Here is a 22,891-nt window from a genome sequence, read left to right as displayed (position 1 = left end):
TCACAAGAAGGGTCTCTCTATGTAGCCCTGGCTGTCCTGGAACTCACTCTGTAGACCAGGCTGGCCTTGAACTTACAAAGATTCACCTGCCTCTGCCTCCCGAGTACTGGGATTAAAGGTGTGTGCCACCATTGCCAAGCTCTGCCTTTTCTCTTCTAAAAAAAAAGTTTTTTTTTCTACAGGGTGTTTTGTCATAGCAGTGTGGCAAGCAGCTAACACAATCCCTTTAGTTGCTGTCCGTGGTCAGCAACCTGACAGCACAGCGTATCTGTGTTTCTAGTAACTTTAGACCCCTCAGTAGTTTGGCCACTCTCTTCTTCCTTGGAAGGAGCACCCATCTTTCTGACCTGGGACACCTGCTGTGGGAAGAGTTGCCTTTGCTCCAGGTTGTAGACGTAGTCAAGTGCTTCAACCTGTCCAATCATAGCAATGCATCCCACTGCCTTCAGTGATAGACTCAGTCAGAATGCTGAATGACAACACTAGAAAGAGAAGAAGCACTCTTGTGTTCTGTAGGACTCCAGCCCTAGGTGCTGGCAGAGATTGTATCTTTATGTTGATTCCAAGAAAGAAGGCAAAACTAAGGAGACAAGGCCGAGTCTCAGTTACGTATTACTCATATTGAGTGAGCCCCTAGGTCCAGCTATCCCTAAAGTCTAATTACTGCTGGATTTTTTTTACCCACCCTGAGCTATATTACAGTCCCCCCCTTTTTTTACGTAACCCCCTGTGCTCTGGGTTTTCTGTCACTTGCAATCAAGCATGATAACAGATAGAGAAGCAGGTGAAGCTCATACATGTTCTTTGCAAGAAAACAGCAACTACTTCTGTCTAAGAAATGGAAGAAAGAATGCTTTTGTAAGGGGCAGTCTTAAGAAATTAAAGGAAAGGCAGAAAAGACAGGTTTGGGAAAAGACGTGTGCCACAGAGTCCCTGGGGATTGGGATAACAGGACTGAATGACAGTGGCATTAGGGCCCTGCTCTGGAATCAGCCAATACTAACCAACTGCCACCCAGAGATACTTAGCTCAAGATTCACATTAGTGTGGAATCGAGAAGAGATGAAGTAGACAGATGGGGTAGGGTCACAGAGAGGGACAGAGACCCAGAAATGATTGATTTGCACTCGAGAAATTAAAAACAAAGTCATGCTTAGCAAATATGGGGAAAGGAAGGAACCAGCTCTGGTGACCTCATTTTCTCCCAGACACAAAGAGACAGTGAAATTGCTAGGACCCAAGGGAATTCCAGCTGTCACCAGGTTGCACTAGCCACAGCAGAGAAAACCCAGGGACTCAGAGAGGCATTATCCATCACATGGGCACTGTTCAGGACCCAGAGGGAGAGGACTGATAGCTTCTTAGTGAAGCAAATTGAAGTGGCCAGCGCTCTCTCCTCACTGGATATGGGCTTCACGGCCCCTTTAAGGGCTGCCTATAGAGCCACACTGTCCTTCCACACAGCTTTTTCTGCCCCCTCCTCCTTCTCCACAAAACAGGTGTTTTCCAAAGTGCGAGGTTGAGGACAGCAGAGACATGACAAAGCTCCAGAATTTTCCACTCTGTGTGTGTACTGTAGGTGTGTGTGTACTTGTTTGAAATGCTGTCTGGTTTGTCTGCAGCTGCTTCACAGGAGACCCCAACCCAGCAATACACAGGACAGCCAGTGGTGTCAAGTGAGGGATCTGAACTGAAACCAAGATTTGAATCCTAATTTCGTTGCTGATGAGCTCTGTGATAACCGACAGGCTGTTTCCCCTTCCCCATACCTTTGAACCTCTGTTCACTACAGGAAGGAATCCCTGGCTGAAGCTCTGTTGTCTATGCACCAGTATAGCTCAAATGGTTCTGGAAAACATCAAAATACTGCCAAACTAGTTGGTAAACGGATACCACAGCCTTTGGTGTTCTGTCACTTTTACCTCTCCTTGCCTGTCCCCACTTGATCCAAGAAGTCAAGTGTTAACCTTGGCTGAACAGAGTTGAGTCCTTCATCTAACCCTAAACCAGCATCTGCCGCTGCTGGTTGTCTTAGGGCTTTTATTGCTGTGATAAGACACTATGACCAAAACCCAAAAACCTTGGAGAGGAAAAAGTTTATTTCAGCTCCCAGCTCTCAAGGCACACTCCATCACTAAGGTCAGGGCAGGAACCTGGAGGCAGGAGTGGAAGCAGAAGCCATGGAGGAGTGTTACTTACTGTCGTGCTCCCCAGGGTTGCTCTGTCTGCTCACTCACACCGCCCAGGACCGCCTGCCTAGGCGCAGCACCACCAACAGTAAACTGGGTCTTCCCACACCAGCCGTTAAGAAAAATGTTCCTACAAGCTTGCCAAGAGACCAGGCTGGTGGGCACATTTTTCTCATTTGAGGTTCCCTCTTCCCAAATGACTCTAGTTTGTGTCAAGTTAACAAAACACTGGTAATGCAAGAGCCTAAATGAGTTGTTGTCTTTTTGTTTGTTTGTTTTGAGACAGGGTTTCCTCTGTGTAGTCCTGGTTGTCCTGGAACTGACTCTGTAGACCAGGCTGGCCTTGAACTCATAGATCTGTCTGCCTCTGCCTCCCAAGTGCTGGGATTAAAGGTGTGAGTCACCACCACCCAACTAGGACATGAAATTTATCTTAAAAAGGTTATGTATTGAAGGTTTGCCCCCTAATGCCATATTCAGAGGTAGGACTTTGGGAAAGCAACTTTATCATGAAGGCTTTACTTAATGGATTATTGTATTGTATTTAAGAGAAGAACTTCTATGTTTTCATTTACAGGAAGACTTCACAGTTTCTCTTTGAGACACCCACATTGCCAACATTACTATTCTGGTTGGGGCTATTAAATAAAAGAAGGGTTACTTAAGCACACTCACTACCATAGCTGGTCTCAGTGACTAAGGGGCAGATGGTACATACAGCGTGGGTGGATACACTGGACAAGAGGATGGTCCAACAGGACAGAAGGCTAGAAAGGAATGGCAGGAGATCTCATGAGGATAGTCAGAACTGCCCCCAACCTAAAACTTATAGATGCCATATTTGTGGAATTTTCCATTTGATGATTTGGGGTTCAGATGATTGCAGGGGATGGAAATTGTGGAAACCAAAGACACAAGTAAGGATGGACTGCTGTAAAGTTCTAGCACAAAGTCATCTTTCAACAAAGTAAGCTATTGTTAGGGGCTCAGAAGTGCAAGAAAAGCCCTCAGATTCATGTCCCTATAATTCTAAAAACAACGACACTTTATTCAATCCCCTCCCTGCTCAAATCTTCCACTACTCAACCGAGTCTCTGGTATCAGCTCCCACGTTTTGCGTGCTGGGAGGTCCAGGATGAGAAAGAGCTTGCTTGAGATCCTATGAGGGGCCCTAGAAACAACCAGACTCCATTTTAAGTTTTCAGATATCACTTCTGGGAACTCACATTTCTCCCCACTTTCTTGGGCATTGATTATGATTAACCATAACCAAACACTCTTGCTATTTCAGGGCCTAAAGCACAGAAGGTGCCTGGGAAGTCACCATTATGAGTCACCAACCAAAGGTGCCAGGGATGTATCTCTATCTGGGACTATGGAGCCCCCAACCCTTTGCTACAGCCCGAGAGGAGACCTACAGGTTCCCAGCTTCTAGAACACAGCAACGCAACTGGCTTAAGAGGAAATGGGGTGGCTCATAAGGAAGACCAGGTCCCACTGGTAATCCCCCACAGTGTGCTTGGTTTGGGAGTTCTAAGATTAGTCCCAAAAGCCTGGCCTTTGCTGGTGGCAGGCCTGTCCCCAACCCCCAATATACTTGCCTGTCTCTACATTTGTTGCTTGGACAGAAACCCTGCGGCTCTTCAGCTTCTGCAATCCCATTTAACCAATCTCCATACGTCCCGCCCCTACTTTTGATAGATCCCTTGAAGTCCCTCCTCCGCACGTGGCCCAGCCCAGGGATCTTTGCTCCCCTTTTGCCCCGAGTTTGGCATTAGAGAGCCCCTTTCCACCACCTTGGGTTGTAAGCTCTCAGAAACGAATACATCCCTGGCAGCTGGGCGAGCTATGGGAGACCCCCAAGTACGGGAAGGAGGCGTTTTCGCTGCCCTGAAACCTTCCAGACCCGCTCAGTGTAAACCGCCTTCGGGTTGTGTCAACATCCGAGGCCGGAGACTGGCGGCGGCTGGGAACCGGCTCCATCTAAGCAACGGGAATGTGGGAGGGTGGGGAATGGAGCGGTCCTTGGGGTATGTAGAAGGGTCCTTGTGGAGGAGAACCAAAGAATCCTTTCGAGGTTCCATGAGAAGTAAGGACAGAGCTGGGGTGACTGGGGGAGCCCACACTCTCATGTGTCTAGGTAAAGGGTACTTTCCTCATCACCCAGCTCTTGCTGCACCCACCCTCCCCTCTGCTTCATAGTGGGAGGGGGCACACTGGTGCAAAGACCCGAGCTCCCGACCAACCTATCTCTTCCGTCCTTCACCTTGCCACTCTGCAGCTCCTCATTGATTCCCTCCAGATTCCGGTAGGACACGGGATGGGGTCGCATCTTGTGAATCACCCCCTCTCCTACCCCCACCCCCGCTGGGGCCCAGGAAGAGAAGGCTTAGAGATTCAACTGTGGTTCTTCTGTTACCATAGCAACGGCGCGGTTGTTTTTGCGAATCCACTTTAATCATCCGTACTTTTCTCTCCAAACTGTGACCCAGGCTCTGAGCCTCAGGGTTTTGGGACAGATGGGGGTACAGCCCTCTACATTCCTGGCGACTCAGGGGAAGGTCAGCGCGGGCAGGCGGGCGGGGCGCGCTCCTGTGGCTCGGACTCACAGGCCACCCCATCCCCACCTGAAACTCCGGCTGTCACTCCGTGCCAGCTGAGCCTATCGATGTCCAACGTTCTTATGAGGAGGCGGGCCTTATGCAAATCGTGTCGCCTTCGAGAAGCACATAGTGATACAAGAGCTGGGGAGGCGGCTCCGACGCGGACCTTACAGAGCCCGGCGTCCTCCTGCTAGCCAGCCTCGTCCCAGTGGCCGCCCAGGCTCGGAGCCATCCAGCGAGTCAGCGAGCGGCCTCAGGTAATGCGGGTGGGGCCGGGTCCTCGGAGCAACCCCGCGGGGCGGAAGCCCTGAGCCCCTCCTCCCCCGCGTTCCCCTCCCATCCTTAGCTGCTCAGATCCATCTTCCTGACCCTGGGTCTGTCATAGGTGGACAGCCATCTGGAGGGCCCGCCTTGGGCAAAGGACCTTCACTTCAAGCCGCGTCCCCAGTTCAAGGAAGGCGGTACAGCTACCTTCTTACCCCCAACTCAGATAAGAACAACTATTCCTCAGGGCCCAGTGCGCGCTCACACACACACACACACACACACACACACACACACACACACACACACACACACACACACGGGGGTGTGGTGCCGATGGTGCTAGAGAAGGCTTCAGTCACCCCGTCTCCTGTTGCCTCTGGAGATGGTTGGTGGTTTGCTTAGCCCCATGAAGACCTCTACCCACACCCACACCAGCAGTTCGCTGTCATTCACCCCTCAGGGTCCTGTTTCCAAAGATAACTCCATTCTCTGACCACACAACCTCTGCCCCTTTTGCGGATAGCTCACAGTGCACCCAAGGGAAGGATGAAGACCCCCAAATGTCTTATCCCAGGCACATTCAGCAGCTACCCTCTAGTACTCCCTGAGCTAGACGGAGATCCCATATTCTGCTTCTTTTGCCCTGTCTGGAGCATGAAGTAGAGACGCCCCTTCCAAGAGACCACTCCATAGCTCCATTCTGCATACCTGGTCACGTCTCCTCTCTCTGTAATCGGTTCTTCTCTGCCCTTTTTGTGCCTGCTTGCTCCCTCTCTCTCAGCTTCCTGTTGTTTGTAAAGATGAAGCTCTACATCTTCCGTGTGGCTCGTTTTCTCCTTACCCTGAGTCTGAACATGGAAGCAGAGCCTGGTGTAACCCTTCCCTTGCCTGCCTCACTGCTTGACTTTAGCCAAAAGGCTTTTCCCTCTCGGAGTGTTCATGAGATGGGAGAAAGAGCAGGGCAGAGGAGGATTAAATGAGGTAGTCTTGAACAACCTTTCAACTCTGACATACTCTGGTTCCACAGCTGATTATAGGAAAACAAAGCTTAAACCATTAGGACATTTCTCAGAGGAGACCAGAGAGGTCCCAGTCCTCACTGCAGGGACATCCTTTTTACTCAGGTCTAGGTACAGGTTACTACTCCCTCCTACGCACCCTGCATGTTCATTCTCTTAGGGGGTCTTTTCCAGACCAACTGACCACCCTGGCATGAAAAGCTCCAAATTAAAGGTGGCCAACCCACCTCACCTTGCAGGTGCCACTTTTGCCTCTTATTGTGGAGGGGAGGAACAAGACCTGGCTGTTACTGCCATTGCCTGGAAAAGAGCAAAGGGAGGAGAGGGAAAGAGAAAAATCTGACCAGGGAGCTGTTGTCACCATGGCAACCGCCTCAGCACCAGCTCCTCTGAAGCTAGGCAAGGGTGTGGGATTATTGCCTCCTTCAGTCTCTCCTACCTTCACTGCCACCTCTCCACTCGAATCCCCTAACCCTGAGCCCGCTAGAAGAGGCCTCTGAGCACACAGAGCAAGGGGCGCCTCCTCAGCTGAAGAACGGTCCTCCAGAAGCCACCACTCCAACAGAACATGCCCCCAGCTAGGCTCTGGTCTTTGCTTTGCAGCTGATGGGCTCCAGTTGACCTTGGGTGAACCCTTCCTTTCCCTGACTCTGGGTTCCGCTGTCTCTGAAGTAGGCTTGATAGGAGATCACAGAAAAACAAAACAGTGTGACATAGTACCAAAGAAGAGGGACATGTTGCTCTTCTCTCCTAATCTAAGTGGCATTCCCCAAACATGACTGCATCCTAAGCTCTGCCTTCAAGCTTCTGCAGGGTGCTATGTGCAGGCACAGAGGGAAAACAGGAACCAATGGGGAGAGCCTCTTTGAGGCAGACAGGAACAACAGGGAAAAGGGTACCCTGTTGTTGCCTAGAAATAGTTGAAGTTCTGTCAGAAGGGGAAAAACTGTTAGCCAGAAAGACCTGGGGACTCTCCCTTTTTCTGGCAATACAAAGGCCTCCTTTGGAATACTGGATCACTAGATAAGGGTCAGGAGATGGTGTATGTGTGAGGGTTCCACACCAAAGCCTCACAAGGTCTGCCTGTACCCAGAGTGCTGAGCCCATGCTGTCGCCTGACCACTGCCCAGCCCGGAAAAGGCTGATTGCAAGGAAGAAGGTGGCAGTAAAGAAGTGAAGGCAGCTTGCACTTGTGTCTTCCCAGAGAAGAAGGGGTTAAGGGAGAGACACTATGTAAGCACATAGGTGATGTCTCAGAGATGCCTGGCTCAGGGGAGTACGTGGTGGCAGGGTGAGCAGTGAAGGGTGAAGATCAACAGGTGAGCAGCTTGAAACAAGATTCTAGATGATTCTGGGGTTTCAGAGGGTCTGGTCGTGAGTGTGTGTGTATGGGCATCTCTACCCCAACCTTGAGATGAGATGCTAGAGCTTCTGAGTGTCACCACACCCTACACTGTAACTAAGGGTGAGAATCCATTGGAACAGAGGTGTCAGGAGGAAGTCCCTTCCTGCAGGGCAGGTAAGCCCTGTGATCATGGGCCTGACTTGACAAAGAGCTTTGGCTGGGCTTCAGTATGGTGAGTGGTATCCCTGCTCATGTGCATAGCAGAGGTTCCAGGAACATTTCAAGACCCAGTGGCAGGCTGGACCTGGAGAAAGGGAGAAATTGGAAACAGTTCATGGGGTCTGTTTCCTTTTCCTTATACCCCCACCCCCAGAGGTGAAGGAGAGAGAGGAGAGAGGATAGAGGGAGAGGAGGGGGGAGGTGGGGGCAGAGAACAGTTGTTCAAGTGAGGGTGAATCTGGCTGTAGTTGTGTTGATTCAAAGTTGCTGTGGGCATCCCCTAAGATGGAATGATAGTTACTGCTTGTCAGAGACTATGAACTGCAGCTCAGACAAACCGGTCCCACTGAGACCACAAGATCAGAGCTATTTTCCCAGAAGGCAGGTGGGGGTAGAGAAGGTCTGCGCCGAGAAAGGACAGCCATGATGTAGAGAGGACAGGTCAAGCAGGTGGTATGGATTCAGCTTGGATGCTCAGCGGAACCCCTGCACTGACTGCCACTCCTGTCTAAGCCACTGCCGTCTCTCAAATTTGTTTCTTTTGCTAAAATAAGGGGGTGATCTCAAAGGGTTCTGCCTACTTAGACTTTCTGGCAATCCAAGAGAGATGAAGGGAGGTGCTTTCTGGTCCTCACTGGGTCTAGGGCCAAGTAGGGGCAGGGCACAGGTAAGGACCTCGAAGACAGAAGGGTGAGAAGGAAGCACGGGAGAGAGAAGAAAAGGAGCAGAAGGTGAGGACCACACAGACAACATGACACATAGAGACGAGTGTGCTCTGACAGATTTGCAGCCTCATACGCTGACACCCTCCTACACATAGACCCAGCCCCTCATGCAGACACTCAGGCACATCCTACAAGAGCCACGGGAGAGGTTCTGCCTCCCCCATCAGACACCTTTGCTTCCGGGCTTTCCACATCCTTACTCCTTAAGCTTACACAATCATTGGGGGAGGAGGCACCTGAGGATGGTTCCTCATTCTGCCTACAGATGGGTGGTCCAGAGGCATCCTTGACTCTGGCCCTGGCACAGTTCCAAGCTCCTAAAGATAGCATGCTCCTTGGCTTCTCCTATAGAATTCTTCATCTTCTTGGGGTGGTAGGTTAGTAGCTAGGGAAGGATGTTGCCACCTTCACTGCTCCTTGATCTCATGATGCACAGGAGGATCTTGAGGTCCAGAGATATCTTGAAACTATCTTGCGGAATATTTGCCTTGATTTCTGTGTTCATCCCACTGCTAAATCCAGCCTTCAGTCCATCTACATCTCTCCATTTGAACTGTATGCCAAGTCCCTCCTTGTACTACTCACCACTCTCCACCTCCGTCATATTTTATTAAAGATTTGTTTTTATTATTTTTAATGATGTGTAGGTGTGTGTTTCTGCCTGTGGGTATGTGCACGTGAGTACAGGTGCCCTGGGAGCCAGAGGTGTCAGATGCTCAGGAGCCGGTGTTTCATATGGTTGTGAGCCGCTTGACATGGGTGCTGGGAACCAAACTCGGATCCCCTGGAAGAGCAACGAGTGCTCTTACCCACTAAGCCCTCTTTCCAGCCCTGCCCTCAAGTCATCTTGCACATTGCAGCTAAAGGAAAAACTCACAAATCTCTGGATTTCCAGGACATAGATCAGGACCTGGCATATTGTGAGTGTTCAGTGTTAGGGAATTAATGGTAGCTTCCAAACTCTTGCTTTAAAATCTCCAGGTGGCATACACCTTTAATTCTGGTACACGGGGGGGGGGGGGGCAGAGACACGGGGGGGGGCAGAGACAGGTGGATTTCTGTGAGTTTGAGGTCAGCCTGGTCTACTGAGTGAGTTCCAGGATAGGTCCCAAATCTACAAAGAAGCCCTGTCTTGAAAAACAAACAAACAAATAAATGACCTCCAGGTTGGTGTGGTTTGAAGGCTTTTTGCAGACAGTCATCTAGAAACTTTGCACGAGCTACTGAAGACTGGCTCATCTTAGCTTTAGCTTCATACCAAGTCCAGGCCCCCAACAAATGCTCAGGGAGTGAATGGGTTAATGAAAAGCAAAAAAATGTGATCAGGGTCATCAGGGCTCCAGGAAGGGAAGAAGGAAAGAGAGAGATGCTTCCTGTGTGGGGCTCCTGGGATGGCCTGGAGGAAGAACTTGGGAAATGGTTCCTGGGGGACTTTGCTAGAAGCGGAGTTTGCCCAGGAGGGAGGGTGCTGAATGCAGACAGCCCTTGCTAGCAGGGAGAGTAGTTGAGGCTTGATGCTAGGGACCGAGGGGATGATGAATGGAGGGAGAAGTGAGAATGAAGATTAGGCCACACTGTATCACAAGTCACCAAGGGGATCAGTTGCCACCAGGAAAGGCTGGAAAGTCCTGCCGGAGGGGTCTGCTCTGGGGCATAGTGTGCTGTGAGGGGAGAGGGAGACCACTACCCAGTGAAGACAGGCTTCCTTTGAGGAGGTCGGTGAGTGAAGGCTGAGCATGTTGAAGGAAGGTGGGGCTTGCTGAAGTGGGTCATCAGGGAAGGGGGGCTGCCGTGGGAAGAGGGGTGCTGACTTTAGGAAGAAGGCTCCTCATGGGAGGGGAGTGTGAAGAAGGTCCAAGTGGGGCAAGGGTGGAGACCCACTTTACAGAGGTGAGGTCCTAGCTTGGGCCATGCTGAGCGAGCTGTCTGTCCTGCAGGCCCACCATGGGGAAAAACAACAGCAAGCTGGCCCCGGAGGTGCTGGAAGACCTGGTCCAGAACACAGAGTTCAGCGAGCAGGAGCTAAAGCAGTGGTATAAGGGGTTCCTGAAGGACTGTCCCAGCGGCATCCTCAATCTGGAGGAGTTTCAGCAGCTCTATATCAAGGTGCAGGGTGGGGCGTGGCATGGCGGGGTGGGCGGGTACTGGGGACCTGAGAACTGGTGGGACTCAAAAGGATGCGGTAGGCAGGGAGGGTGGGTCTGGCGCTGCACCCCAATAACCCGCACCCCTGCCTCAGTTCTTCCCTTATGGAGACGCCTCCAAGTTTGCACAGCATGCATTCCGCACCTTCGACAAGAATGGCGATGGCACCATCGACTTCCGGGAGTTCATCTGCGCCCTTTCTGTCACCTCCCGTGGCAGCTTCGAGCAGAAGCTCAACTGGGCCTTTGAGATGTACGACCTGGACGGCGACGGGCGCATCACACGCCTGGAGATGCTGGAGATCATCGAGGTGCGCGCGGGGGGGGAGGGGAGGAAGAGGAGGGCGTCCAGTGTTCTTGAGCCTCAGAAGACTCCTAGCTGTTCCCCAGCGTCCTCCAACCACAGTTCTGCAGGCCCCTTGCTCAATGTTTAACCCGTAGGGTATATAGTGTCAGATACCCCATTTTCCCAGAAGAACAAAAGGGAGCATGTGGCTACCACCACTTAATCAAATCTAGAGTAGCCATGTCAATTCACTTGGGTTTTCAAGAAGTAAGGATTGGGGTCTGGAGAGATGGCTCCGCGTGTAACGGTGCCTGCTGCCAGGTCTCATTACCCGGGTTTGACCCTGGGAGCACACATAGCAGAAGGAGGGAACCAATTTCTACACATTTGTCCTTTGACCTCAGCCTGACCTCAGCCAGGCCATGGCCTTTGCTCTGTGTAGCTTTGGAAGCAGCTCTGTAGACCAGGCTGGCCTCGAACTCACAGAGATCCGCCTGCCTCTGAGTCCCGAGTGCTGGGATTAAAGGCGTGCGCCACCACCGCACGTGTTTGTTTCATAGTTTTGCTTTTAAAAAACATCTTAAGTATATGCCATGCGCTTTCATAGGAGATCCTTCTAGTAAATCAGTAAGTAAATTTGGGTCATGCCAGGCAGTAAATGGTATGAAAAAAAGAAATAAGCAAAGTCAGGGTAGGGAGAGCAGCGGAGGAAAACTGGGAGGCGCTAACAGGCAAGGGCAGAGTGAACCACCATGCAGGTGAAGCTGTGTTTGCCCGGCTCACAGCGTGGCAGGAAGCCAGGGCAGTGGCAGCGGTGTGAGCGGGGCTCACAGCGTGGCAGGAAGCCAGGGCAGTGGCAGCGGTGTGAGTTGAGGGGAGAGTGTCAGGAAGACGGTCCCACAGGGAGACAGGGTCCCCTCAGTGGCTCAGGCTAGGGTAGAAGCATTGAGTGTATTCTGAGTGTGGAGATCAGATAGTTGAGGAGAACGTGGGCAGAAGAGGCAGGCAGACCAGTGAGGAGACTTCCACAGAAATCCAGTCAGGAGCTGGTGGAGGCTGCCTTCGTGCATGAACAAGTCTACAGAGGGCCCGTTACAAAATTAGAGTTGACATTTTTTTGCCGAAGGATTGGATGTGTGTGTGTGTGTGTGTGTGTGTGTGTGTGTGTGTGTGTGTGTGTGTGTGTGTGTGAGGAGGAGAGAAAAATAAATGACGTGAGAACTAAGCATGGTTGCTTTCCTCTGTAATCCCAGCACTCAAGAAGCTGAGGATAGTGAGTTCAAGACTAAGCTGAGCAACATATCTAGTTCCAAGCCAGCCTAGGCTACAAGTGAAACATTGTCTCAACAAATTTCACAAAGGATGGCTTGGGGGTTTTGTTTTTGCTTTCAGTCTGGCAGAGTGAAGTCCTTACTTGTTGAAGCAGAATTCTAGAGACACAACAGGTGAGAAGAGGTTAAAGAGGCGTGATTCATTTGAAGTGCTCATTAGGTAGACAGATTTTTTTAATTGATTGGGTGTGTTAGTGCACACCTTCTTTTTCTTTTTAAAACAATCTTATTTTACATATCAATCCTAGTTCCCTCTCTCTCCCATCCTTCCACTTCCCCCACCATCTCCCCATCTCACCCCTCATCCACTCCTCAGAGAGGGTGAGGCCTCCCATGGGGGATCATCAAAATCTGTCACATCATATCCCCCCTCACACACACTCCCCGCCCTGTGTCTAGGCTGACCAAGGAATTCCTCCATAGGGAATGGACTTCAAGAATTGGTGCACATCTTTAATCCCAGCACTCAGTAGGCAGAGGGAGGTGAATCTCTGTGAATTCAAACCCAGCATGGTTTACATAGTGAATTCAAAGTTGTCTACATAGCAAGTTCCAGGCCATTCAGAATTACATGATGGGTAAAGAAGTGTGTGTGTGTGTGTGTGTGTGTGTGTGTGTGTGTGTGTGTGTGTGTGCACGCACAGGATGTGGAGGGATGCATTTCCCTAGTGTCGTGTGAGGTCAGAGAACAACTCTGGGGAGTCAGTTCTTTCCTTCCACATTTATGTGGGTTCTGGAGAACAAACTCAGGTCATCAGGCTTCTGCAGCAAGCTGCTTACCAGCTGAGCCATCCAGTCAGCCCTAAGGAGCCAGTCTTAGCAACCATGTGTCTCTTTCTGGTGTCTTCAGCCTCCTCCAATATCTTCCTGGTTCATGCCCAGACCCCTTCCATCCATCCTCAGTCCTCCCTGGCCGTTGGGTGTTCACACCTCTCTTTACTCCGTCAGGCTATCTATAAAATGGTGGGCACCGTGATCATGATGCGGATGAACCAGGATGGGCTCACACCCCAGCAGCGTGTGGACAAGATCTTCAAGAAGATGGACCAGGATAAGGATGACCAGATTACACTGGAGGAGTTCAAGGAGGCAGCCAAGAGCGACCCGTCTATTGTGTTGCTGTTGCAGTGTGACATGCAGAAGTAGAGGCTGGTGAGGGGCAGGGCCCCTGGCCAGGACAGGCATGGCACCTGATATCCTCTCTGCTGGCCCATCCCCAGGGGGAGGGGCATTCCAGCCTCACTCTCTAGGTCACCCACTCTTCTGCCCAAGCCTTTCTCTCCTCAGTCAAGTTCTGTGAGGGACCACCTCATCCTGCAAAAGAGATGGGTCTCTCAAGTAGTCTGTCCTCAGATAGTCTGTCTCTAGCTCCACCTCTAGTCTTGGCCTAGAACCAACATCCTTTGGGCTTAGGAGAGTTGGCTTTTGACCCAAGAGGCGAGGTTAGGGAGGGGTTGAGGACTTGCTTCGAGATCCTGCTGTTCCCAGGATTCTGCTCTAAATAAGCAGTGTGGTCCCACAGGCACCCAGTCAAAGGACCAAACTGGGTCTCTCCTCCCCAGATTCCTTGAGAGGCGGTCTCTGCCCTGCCCCCTGACTCTACCTGGCTCCTCTGGCCCGGCCTTTGGAACGGTCCTTGAGTCCTTCTTCCTTCAGCTAATGCTTGCTGAGTACTTGTTCAATGCCAGGCACCTGATGGTGCTAAGAATATGGTTGTTTACAAAAACACATTCCATGCCCTCTGGAAACTCACAGGGTAATGAGACAACTTCCAGGGGTGGAGGTCTTAGACAGGGATGTGGAAACAGCTGAGATGAGGGTGCAAGGCAGCTGGCAGGTTGGGGGGACTGGTGTGTCCTCCAGCTAGCACCCCCAAAGCTGCAGAAAGACCGAATGAAAAGCCCATGGAAGTTTAGGTGCCACATGGGTAGAAGTTATAAGAAAAAAAGTTTATGTAATATTTATTTTTTTAGTGCCCTTTCAAAGAGCTAAGATCATTTTATTAGACAATTAAAATATACTCTACATTACTTGGTTTCTTATAAAAATGATTTAAATGACTATATAAATGCCAATTTTCAAGGGGGGGAAATGTTTAGGCAAAAGAATGGGGCTACCACCAGACTTTGAGAACCTACACTCTCCCATCAGCCATCCTGCTGCTCCTGCTACTTCCTTTTATTACCTTTTTAATTCCACCACTGACTTTCTGTCGCACACTGTGGGTGCTGGCGTCAGAGATGGAAACCCTGAGCCAGAGTGGTTCATACCCCACATCTCAGCGACTTGTTTCTGAGTTTGGCTTGGTTTCAGGGAGTGGCTTGTTCTTTCACAGCTTCAGGCAGAAGGAGCTAGAAGAGAAGGATCTTCTGGCTTCTGGGCTGCGTTTAGGGACCAAATGACTGGAATGTGCTGGGCATACGTACTCCACGTGAAAGGCCTTTTCTAACCCCTCCAACCTAGATCTGCCAGGTAAACAAGTCCATCGCCTTCCAAGCTCACCAGCTTTGCTTTCTGAACCTTAGGGTCTGTGAGCTAGCTGTCATGCTGCACGCTTTCCAGAGAAACCCACCTTGCTTCTCCCAGCTCCTCACTTTACTTGTGATCTGGAGTTAACTTTGATGTGCGGTGACAGTTGACTTCCTCTTGAACCGCTGTGCAAACTGTCTCAGATGATCTCAGGCAGGGTGGGTGTAGAGAATGCTTGTGAAGCCGGGGCGTGTGGTGGTGGAGATTGCCCTGCAGCAAGGATGCTCTCTGCCTGTCAGTTCTCATCTCCTGCTGCTAGAAACTTTTGGAGATTCTGACCTGCGCTCCAAACTTCTGTCAGACCTTCCTTCTTCTGGTGTTTGGAGGTTGCAAGACACCTTCTTTCTGTCCTGCCTATCTGGGCCACGTGGGGAGGCTGAGGAATTCAGAGCCTCAAGTGATGCTAGCAGGTGTTTATCTAGCGAGGCTTCATGGGACTGTTCCATAGCTCTCATGAGCTGCCTGTTAAGTATGTCTTGTGCTGTCATCAGCACTACAGATACAGAAATGCTCAGCAGCCTGGCTCAGCTGGGACATGAATTTTCTAGTGAAAAGCTTTTCCTCCCCCACCCCCCAAACGTTGAATCTAGCTGAACTCATCACGACGATGCAGAAGTCTTTGGTTTTCAAAGGCTTGTATCTACTTGCATCTCATTTTGTCTTCCCAGCCCAGGAAGAAAGGGGTCTTCAGGACCTTTATCCCAGTCTTGGAAGGAAGTCTCTTGGTAAGAGCAAGCAGTCAGGAGATAACACAGTGCCGAGATTTGAACACAAGACTCTCTAAAAGACTTCCTCTGCCCCATTCATTTCTATGTCTGTTTGTCCAGATGTTGATTGCAGGACAAACTGACTTTTGTCTTTCAGAAGCTCCCTGCCAAGAAGTTTCTGAGGCTATGTTCTTCCAAAATGGAGGAGGAGCTTGAAGTCTCTCCATTTCAAGCATCCTCTTTTCCACTTCCGGGCAGCCTTACATGGACCAGTACTGTTCTCGGAGGCTGCTAAGCAAATCCTGGAAGCATCTAACATCATCCTTCCCACTACCTTCCTTCCTGAGAGAATTGCTTTGTCTTTCCAAGATGATAGGCAAAATCTACCCATGAGACTGATCACTCTAGGCTTCTGGCTGCTTATTCATGGCAGTATTTGCTACTTAGGTCAAGGGTTTTGGACAGCTCAACAGTCCTAAAACTGTCTCTGCCTTCTTACTGATGGGAGGAGCCACAGGCAGGTTAGGGGTTGCTCCCACATTCTCTTGGGTGTCTAGAGCACTGTATGCCCAGGAGACTGGGTGGTAGAGCACCCATCCATGCCTGGAGAAGAGAGATAGGTCTCCCATGTTGGCTTCAACTTGGAAAGCACTTGCCATGAAGCGCAAGGCTAGCAGAGATCTGTGCATGGCTTGCACAGACATGAAAACATAGGCAGTCAAAACAGTAATCTATCCAGGTTCTCCTTTGAAGTTCTGGATCCTCTCACAGAAATTCTGTGAATCGCCATGGTTCCAGATTCAGCCTCCTCAAACCTGCTCTCCTCATTCATCCTTTCTGGCTAAGTGATGCGCTCCTTATTCTCGTCCCTGAAAATCATCAGCGTAGGCTGCTTCGCTCAGGTGCCACGCCAGTCTGTGCAGCCGCACAATTACTAACTCCTTTTTAAAGTCAAGAAGAAAATAAAAACAAGCTTGCTAGCAAAGACACTGATTCTTCTCTGCCCTGGCAAGGGCAAAGCCTCAGAAGCAGAAATCCATTTGACACAAGAGGCCGTGGGAGCAAGGAAAGAGGAGAAAGTGAGCTGATCTTCCTAGGCAGGGCAGTAATGAGCTGACACTGTAAATAGTTTTTACACAAAAATTTATTAAAGCAAAAGTTATTTCCTGAAGATCCACCCTGGGTGAGGCTTTGTGTTGACTTTAGAAATCAGCATGGGGTTAAGAATACATTTCTTACATAGCTCCTTCATTGTTCTTAAAGAAAGAAATAATTCATGTGCTCAATTTAAAAGTCTTAGAAAAACATGAGATTTGTTCTCTAGACTTTCCAGGGTTTTCTCTTCTTAGCTTTGTCAGAGTGTGGGGTCAGGGCAGGGCCTCCCAGGATGCATGGGTCTCTCTGCTTGGTGGAGGCTGGCCAGATCCGGGGCCTTCTAAGCGACAGCAGTGAGGAAGCAGAACCCCATCCCCTGCAGATGTGCCGCTTATAGCTGTGCCCACAGCAGCCATCTTCAGTGACCAATCCTGTGCCGTGTGGTGTGTTTCCCCCACTGACAATGAATAAAAGGTGTGACTGTGCAAGGCCTCTTCGTAGTCTTTCCTAAACTGGCTGGACAGGGTTAGGGTGGGGCGAAGGGAAAGCGGCCCTGGGGGAGTCCACAGAGCGCCTCAGAAGCTTGCTTGGGACCAAGCTAGATCTTTGGTCTGGTGGGGAATCTAGTCTTACAGCGTAGAGATCCACTTTAGCTACTTCAAAGAGAAAGGGACAAGGATGGCAAAGGTCCCACTGGCAGACAATTCAGGACACTTGGGCCAGGCTGGGGGCGCAGCTCAATTAGTAGAGTATTTACTCAGCATGCACAAAGCCATGGGTTCAGTCCTCCCCACTGCTTAAAATGGATATGGTGGCACATGCCTGTAGTCCCAGCATTTGTGAGGTGGAAGTAGGATTAAAAGTTCAAGGTCATTTTAGGCTATTTTACTGACTTCCAGCAGGGCCTGGGATACATGAGTACTTGTCTAAGAAGCAAAAATAAAACGGTCTGGGCTTGGAGCTGGAGAGATGGTTCAGTGATAAGGGCACTGACGGCTCTTCCAGAGGTCCAGAGTTCAATTCACAGCACCCACATGGTGGCTCACAGCCATCTCAAAAGGTATCTGTTGCCCTCTTCTGTATGGTGTCCTCTTCTGTCATACTAGCACACATGCAAATAGATGACTCATATGCATAATATACATAAATAAATACTTTTTTTCATGGTTTTGGCCTCTAAACTAGAACTGGCAACTGGCAACTGGGCCTCTCCCTTTTCAGCCCTGCGGTCATGGGCTTTGACTCTCTGGGTAATGGTATGTATATTGTTTGTTTAAGACAGTCTCCCACTATATAGCCCAGCTTGGTCTTACTCTCCTAATCCTCCCTTAGCCTTCTGAGCACTGGCATTACAGAAGTGTTCTACCATTCCAGGAAGGATGTTAATGGCAGGAGACATCGGTAGAAGGCATCCCAAGAATCCAAATGAGTGGATAGTAACTGATGGCTATGAGCTGGGTATGTTGTTTTTGTGGAAATCAAGAAAAGGCACTCTTCTGAGTGGAAGTAAGTATGCAGTTAAGCAGCAAACAGAACTTTTGAACTTATTAGAAAAATATAGCCTGGCCATGGTGGTACACACCTTTAATCCCAGCACTCAAGAGGCAGATGCAGGTGGATCTCTGTGAGTTCCTGGACAGCCAAGGCTACACAGAGAAACCCAGTCTCAGAGAGGGAGGGGAAGAGGGAGAGGGGGAGGGAGGGAGGGAGAGAGAGAGAGAGAGAGAGAGAGAGAGAGATGCCAGCCTAGTTTGCATAGTGAGCTCACATAGTGAGACCCTAGAGAGAGAGACCAATCCCCCTTGTAGAAATGTCATCCCAGTGTGCTCAGTTTAACAAGGAGAGCACATGATGGATTTCAGCCCTCACCTGCCCTGCTGGTCAGAGTCATTGTAGTATAACCCTGCTCCCCCACTCACAGGGACCCAGTCTAATCCCCAGGAGTTCCTGCACTGACCCAGGCGTGGGAGGAAGTGGAGAAATGCTCTTTTCAGAGTACCCCCTCAACAGCCAGAGGGGTTTGGAGGCAGTGGCAGGTCGGGGGACTGACTTCCTTCTGAGACGCTCGGTTGCTTTTACAAGGGTTTCCTCAAGGACACCTGGAGAAGGCAGCTTTCTTGGCAGGAAGCAATTAGGACAGAGGAAGTCGGCTGACGTGCCTCAGGGTAACCATGGACCAGAGGAGGGTGGCTCAGAAGCCTGACTCAGAAGCCGGGAGAACCTGAAGTTGCTGGCCCCAGCGGAAGCCACACTGCAAGATGGAAGTCCAGTCCCCTGCCTGCCTGGAGGTGGAGAGGTCCTGGGTTGCCTTCTTGTCAAATCCCTCAATGTCTCACCAGGCAGGTGGATGCACCTTCTGTTACGATAAAGCCAAGGGGAGCCTTGCCAGATTCCATAGCAGGCGAAGGTGGTTGAGGCAGGGGACAGACACGCCAGGCAGACAGAGCTTAAGTGAGAAGTTTTATTAGAAAGGGGAGGGAGGGGGAAGGAAAGAGAAAAGAGGTAAAGAGACACAGAGATACAGAGACAGGGAGAGGACAGAAGAGGAGAGGGAGACAGGAAAAGTCCTGTCTGCCCCCAGGGGAACCGCAGGAATGAGAGCAGAAAGAGAGCATAAGTGGGCAGGGTTTGTCTTTTAAAGGGGTCCTTTTGCACCTGCGTGCAGGCTAGCAGTCATGGAACCTTGGGCTGACCAGGGTACTGCCTGAGTGCATTCTGCCAGGTGACAGGGGCAGGCCAGCATAAGGCTCGAATCCTTACACCTCCTACTTTCAATATTACCTTCTACCTCACCTACAAGCCAGGGTAACCTTTTTAAAGCACAAATCCTATCATGTCATCTTTGCAAGGGGCCTTCCCCTGCATTGCGATCTGTTACTTAAATATGCCACAAGGCCCTGCAAGAGCTGGCACTAGCTAAACACAGAAGCGTTGATCTTAAGTTCACATTTTCCTCCTGCACCCTGTGTTGGAGCCACCCTGGATCTCTTCCCTGGGGTCTTTTAGATTTATATATTCCCATAAGCCATTGCTGCTCTCTGGGCCACTGGTTTCCCTCAATCTTTGTGAAGCCTTGCAACCCTCCAATAATAGCCACTCATGTTTATACAATCCATCACAGTCAGATAACCTTCCTGTGTGGTTCCCAGGTAGCCAGGCCAAGCACATTTGAGTCTCTCTAATGATTTGGATACGCAGTGAGGACCTAGCTGGGGAAAGTAGGTCACTAGGCATGGGTTCTTGTGGATACAGTGTCCCTAGTCACCTTCCCTGCCCCTCTGGTCCACATGAGGAGTGTCCCATGCCTCTTCATGGAATCAGAAACAACAGGTGTTTGTTCCAGCTATGCTAGAACGAATCCTCTAAAACCACAAACCAAAATAAAATCTTAACTCCTTTAACTTGTTTCCGGTGGGTAATTTGTCACAGCTACACAAAAGTGACAAATGCCACCTGCTTTCCTCAAAAGGTGGAAATGAAGGCTCAGAGAGTTGTTGTTCTGCCTTGGGGGCTTGATCTCAGATGAGCGACATCAAGGTCACTGCTTACTGTGCTTTCCCAGCGATGGAGTAAACCCGAACCAGACTGTGAACCGGGCTAGCAAGCCAAGGGTCTTGCCTGGTGGAGACAGTAAGAGGTGATGGTTACATGAAGAAGTGGTACATGCCACAGGTCTCACTGAATACCAGCCAATGGTGCTAGGCACGTAGGGGCAGGATGTGCAGGGGAGCATCTCAGAAACAAAACCTGAACAAAAACACAAGTTAAACAACTCTTTGGCTCACATAATTAGAAGCTCAGGTCTCACTGGATCTGGAAGATCGACATGGGACCCTTTCCCACTGCCCGCTCTCCCTCCCCTCGCCTCCACCCTCTCCCCTCTCTCTAACTTCATGACCTAGACAGGCGTCTCCGTATTCTTCCTCCTGCTCACATTAGCCCCAATTTAAACCTCAATGGAATAGCCCACCACGGTGTCACAGGTCTTTAATCTCAGCACTCGGAAGGCAGAGGCAGGAGGATTTCTGTGAGTTTGAAGCCAGTCTGGTGTACATAGGGACTTCCAGGACAGCCGCGTCTACATAGACAGATGCTATCTCAAAAGCAAATAACAACAAAAAAACAAAAATAAAAATGACAAAACCCAAGGGGTTAAAAATATAAGTCTCTGGGCATCCAAGTAATCACAGGGACAACACCATTATTCGTTTATCAGCAAATTCAGGGAAATGGTCGACCCAGTGTCAGAATATGCTGCTCCCTGAGTTTTGGAGACACATGGCTCGTTAGAAGATGAAAAGGCTGAGGAAAATGGTTGCATCAAGCAAAATCAACAGCCACCAACTTTCTTCTGGGACTTTTTTGAACCTAGGGAAGCACCCCATTTGGAAAACTGAGCTAACCTGTTTTCAAGACCCCAGCCCTGCTGTAGGGAGCTATTATCCACTGCTCAACAAAGCCCCATTTATTCAACCTTTAAATGGAAATCTGGAAATAGTCATGGTAGCCTTTTCATAAGCAGAGGCAGCTCCCTCTTGGGGCAGCAGGTTTCTCTTATGGGATCCTCTGTCCATATTTACCTAGTGATCACCTACCTCAGTGTGCCCACAGAGCCTTCTCTGCCCACGTGCTTTCTGTTTTAGATGGAGTATAATGACACTCTGCAGAGGCTCATCTAGGCTGCATGTCATCTTCAGTCACGACAGAGGCTGATGATCTAACCCCACATCCTTTTTAAAAAAAGATTTATTTATTGTTTGTTTGTTTATTTATTTAGTATGTAGTGTTCTGCATGCACATATGCCCGCAGGCCAGAAGAGGACACCAGCTCTCAATACAAATGGTTGTGAGCCATGTGGTTGCGGGGAATTGAACTCACGACCTCTGGAAGAGCAGCTAGTACTCCTAACCTCTGAGCCACCAGCCCCCCCATCCCCATTCTAAAGAAAGAAAAATTTGACTGGCAAGGTCATCTTTTCAAACCAGTCACACAGATCCAAATTACTGGGACTGGATCACCTTTACGTAAATAAAGCACTCATCCCCATTCATTCCAGGCTGGGAAAGGATACATCGGAACCTACTTGCCCCACTTTATTTTTTAATTTCCCCTCTTCTCACCCAAATCTATGCTACTGGAGATGTTTCTGTTTACTCCAGATAGAAGGCAACACCTAAAGTGATCCCATCCAAACCCAGCCTACTGAACCGGTGAGCTCACTGGGGTTACATGCAGGTGTGTGGGTGATGGTTATTTACAGGAATGTGGGCAACTTGGGGAAACTGCGTCACTAAAAAGCCCAGCACGGGTGATGACTCAAGGAAACTGCAACGTTGGCGTTCCCAGTGCTGCTTGCAGGCAGCTACACCTCCAAAGGTGCTCTCCTCTCCTGGCTCACTTTGCTATTTATAACATCGGGAGGGGACCCCAAGTCTTTAAATCTTCCTGGGCTTCCTCAGCCTTTGTAAGTTTCTTGGGCTTCCGAAGCCCCCAGAAGGGCATGTTTCAATCAGGAGGAAGCAGCTACGGAACAAGGCTTACTTGGTTCCTCCCAGGACACGGTGGAGACTGGACAAAGCTCCACTCTTTCCCAGGTCCCAGGCAAAGGATGTCTCGAGCTAGGCCAGTGTTTTTCAGGATATCCTATCCACCTCTGAGAGATGGCTGTGCCTTGGGGCAGATAGTACAGGGATCTGCACCAATACGGACGAGACCCTGAAATTCTAAAATGCTAGGCTATAATTCGTTGGGTCCCAGACCCCATTCCTCCCTTCTCTTCCTCCAACTATCTCACAATTGTAACTAATCACCCTGAGTTCAGCACCGGGGACCTGGAAATGCACGCCCTCTGCTGGCACACGGGGGAGTGTACATGAACCCGGCTTCAGAGTCCCTCTCTCGACTGCGTTGTCCACCAGGCGAGCATAACATCGCCCTAGATTCAAGTGCCCCTCACCCGTATGTGGAAGACATGGGTCCCACACTTGCCCCCACCTGTAATGAAGCTCCCTGTTCATAAACGAAGCTGTCCGTCCACCGCTTCTCTGGGTTCAAGGATGGATCGGGATTTGAGAAAAGGTGGTTGATTGCGCAGGGTCCTAGGATGCTGGCATCCAAGGAACAAGGGGCCTGTTAGTTCGGAGGAGGGCTTACCTATCTATTTCCTGCTTTGAGAATCACCGTGGTTTTTTGGGGGGGGAGGGCAGTTATTAGGCTTCTTCTTTTCTCGGTGTCCTTGAACTTCATCCCTACAACCCTGAATCCGTGGCGCACTACAAGCCCAGCTCCAGCCGGCCTGCTCCAGAAAGCAGGAGTCACCTGCCCCCAATTTGCTTCAGACATGGGTCGGTCGGGGAAGCAGAGCTCAGCCGTCTCCTAAAGGCCAGCGGCCGCTTGTCCCCCACCCGCGGCGGGCGGGCGGGGCGGGCTCA

The 22,891-nt window shown here is 50.3% G+C and overlaps 1 protein-coding gene and 1 long non-coding RNA gene across 2 annotated transcripts; one reads left to right on the top strand and one right to left on the bottom strand.

Moving 5' to 3' along the window:
- The first annotated feature begins 4,733 nt into the window (after positions 1 to 4,733).
- Hpcal4 (hippocalcin like 4) lies at positions 4,734 to 16,944 on the top strand. The gene is made up of 4 exons (XM_005084341.4): positions 4,734 to 5,049; positions 10,305 to 10,473; positions 10,607 to 10,822; positions 13,077 to 16,944. Exons 2-4 carry the CDS (start codon positions 10,312 to 10,314, stop codon positions 13,272 to 13,274), a joined length of 576 nt encoding a protein of 191 aa, XP_005084398.1. The 5' UTR covers positions 4,734 to 5,049; positions 10,305 to 10,311; the 3' UTR covers positions 13,275 to 16,944.
- A 2,144-nt stretch (positions 16,945 to 19,088) lies between these two features.
- LOC121143946 lies at positions 19,089 to 22,847 on the bottom strand. Its single transcript, XR_005881273.1, has 3 exons — positions 22,455 to 22,847; positions 21,055 to 21,189; positions 19,089 to 20,077 (listed from the first exon to the last, which is right to left on the bottom strand). It is a non-coding gene; the product is annotated as an uncharacterized LOC121143946 (long non-coding RNA).
- Positions 22,848 to 22,891: the final 44 nt, after the last annotated feature.

This window comes from Mesocricetus auratus, unplaced genomic scaffold (genome assembly GCF_017639785.1).
Source record: "Mesocricetus auratus isolate SY011 unplaced genomic scaffold, BCM_Maur_2.0 Super-Scaffold_100014, whole genome shotgun sequence".
Classification (NCBI taxonomy): Eukaryota; Metazoa; Chordata; class Mammalia; order Rodentia; family Cricetidae; genus Mesocricetus; species Mesocricetus auratus.
Note: the sequence above shows the minus strand (reverse complement) of the source record. Positions and strands in the feature narration are given on the sequence as shown.

Bases quoted from the DNA above. Each gene is read 5' to 3' on its own strand.
- Hpcal4 (XM_005084341.4), top strand. From the start codon at position 10,312: ATGGGGAAAAACAACAGCAAGCTGGCCCCGGAGGTGCTGGAAGACCTG. The intron at 10,474-10,606 runs GTGCAGGGTGGG...CCCCTGCCTCAG, and splicing joins TTCAGCAGCTCTATATCAAG to TTCTTCCCTTATGGAGACGC. The intron at 10,823-13,076 runs GTGCGCGCGGGG...TTACTCCGTCAG, and splicing joins AGATGCTGGAGATCATCGAG to GCTATCTATAAAATGGTGGG.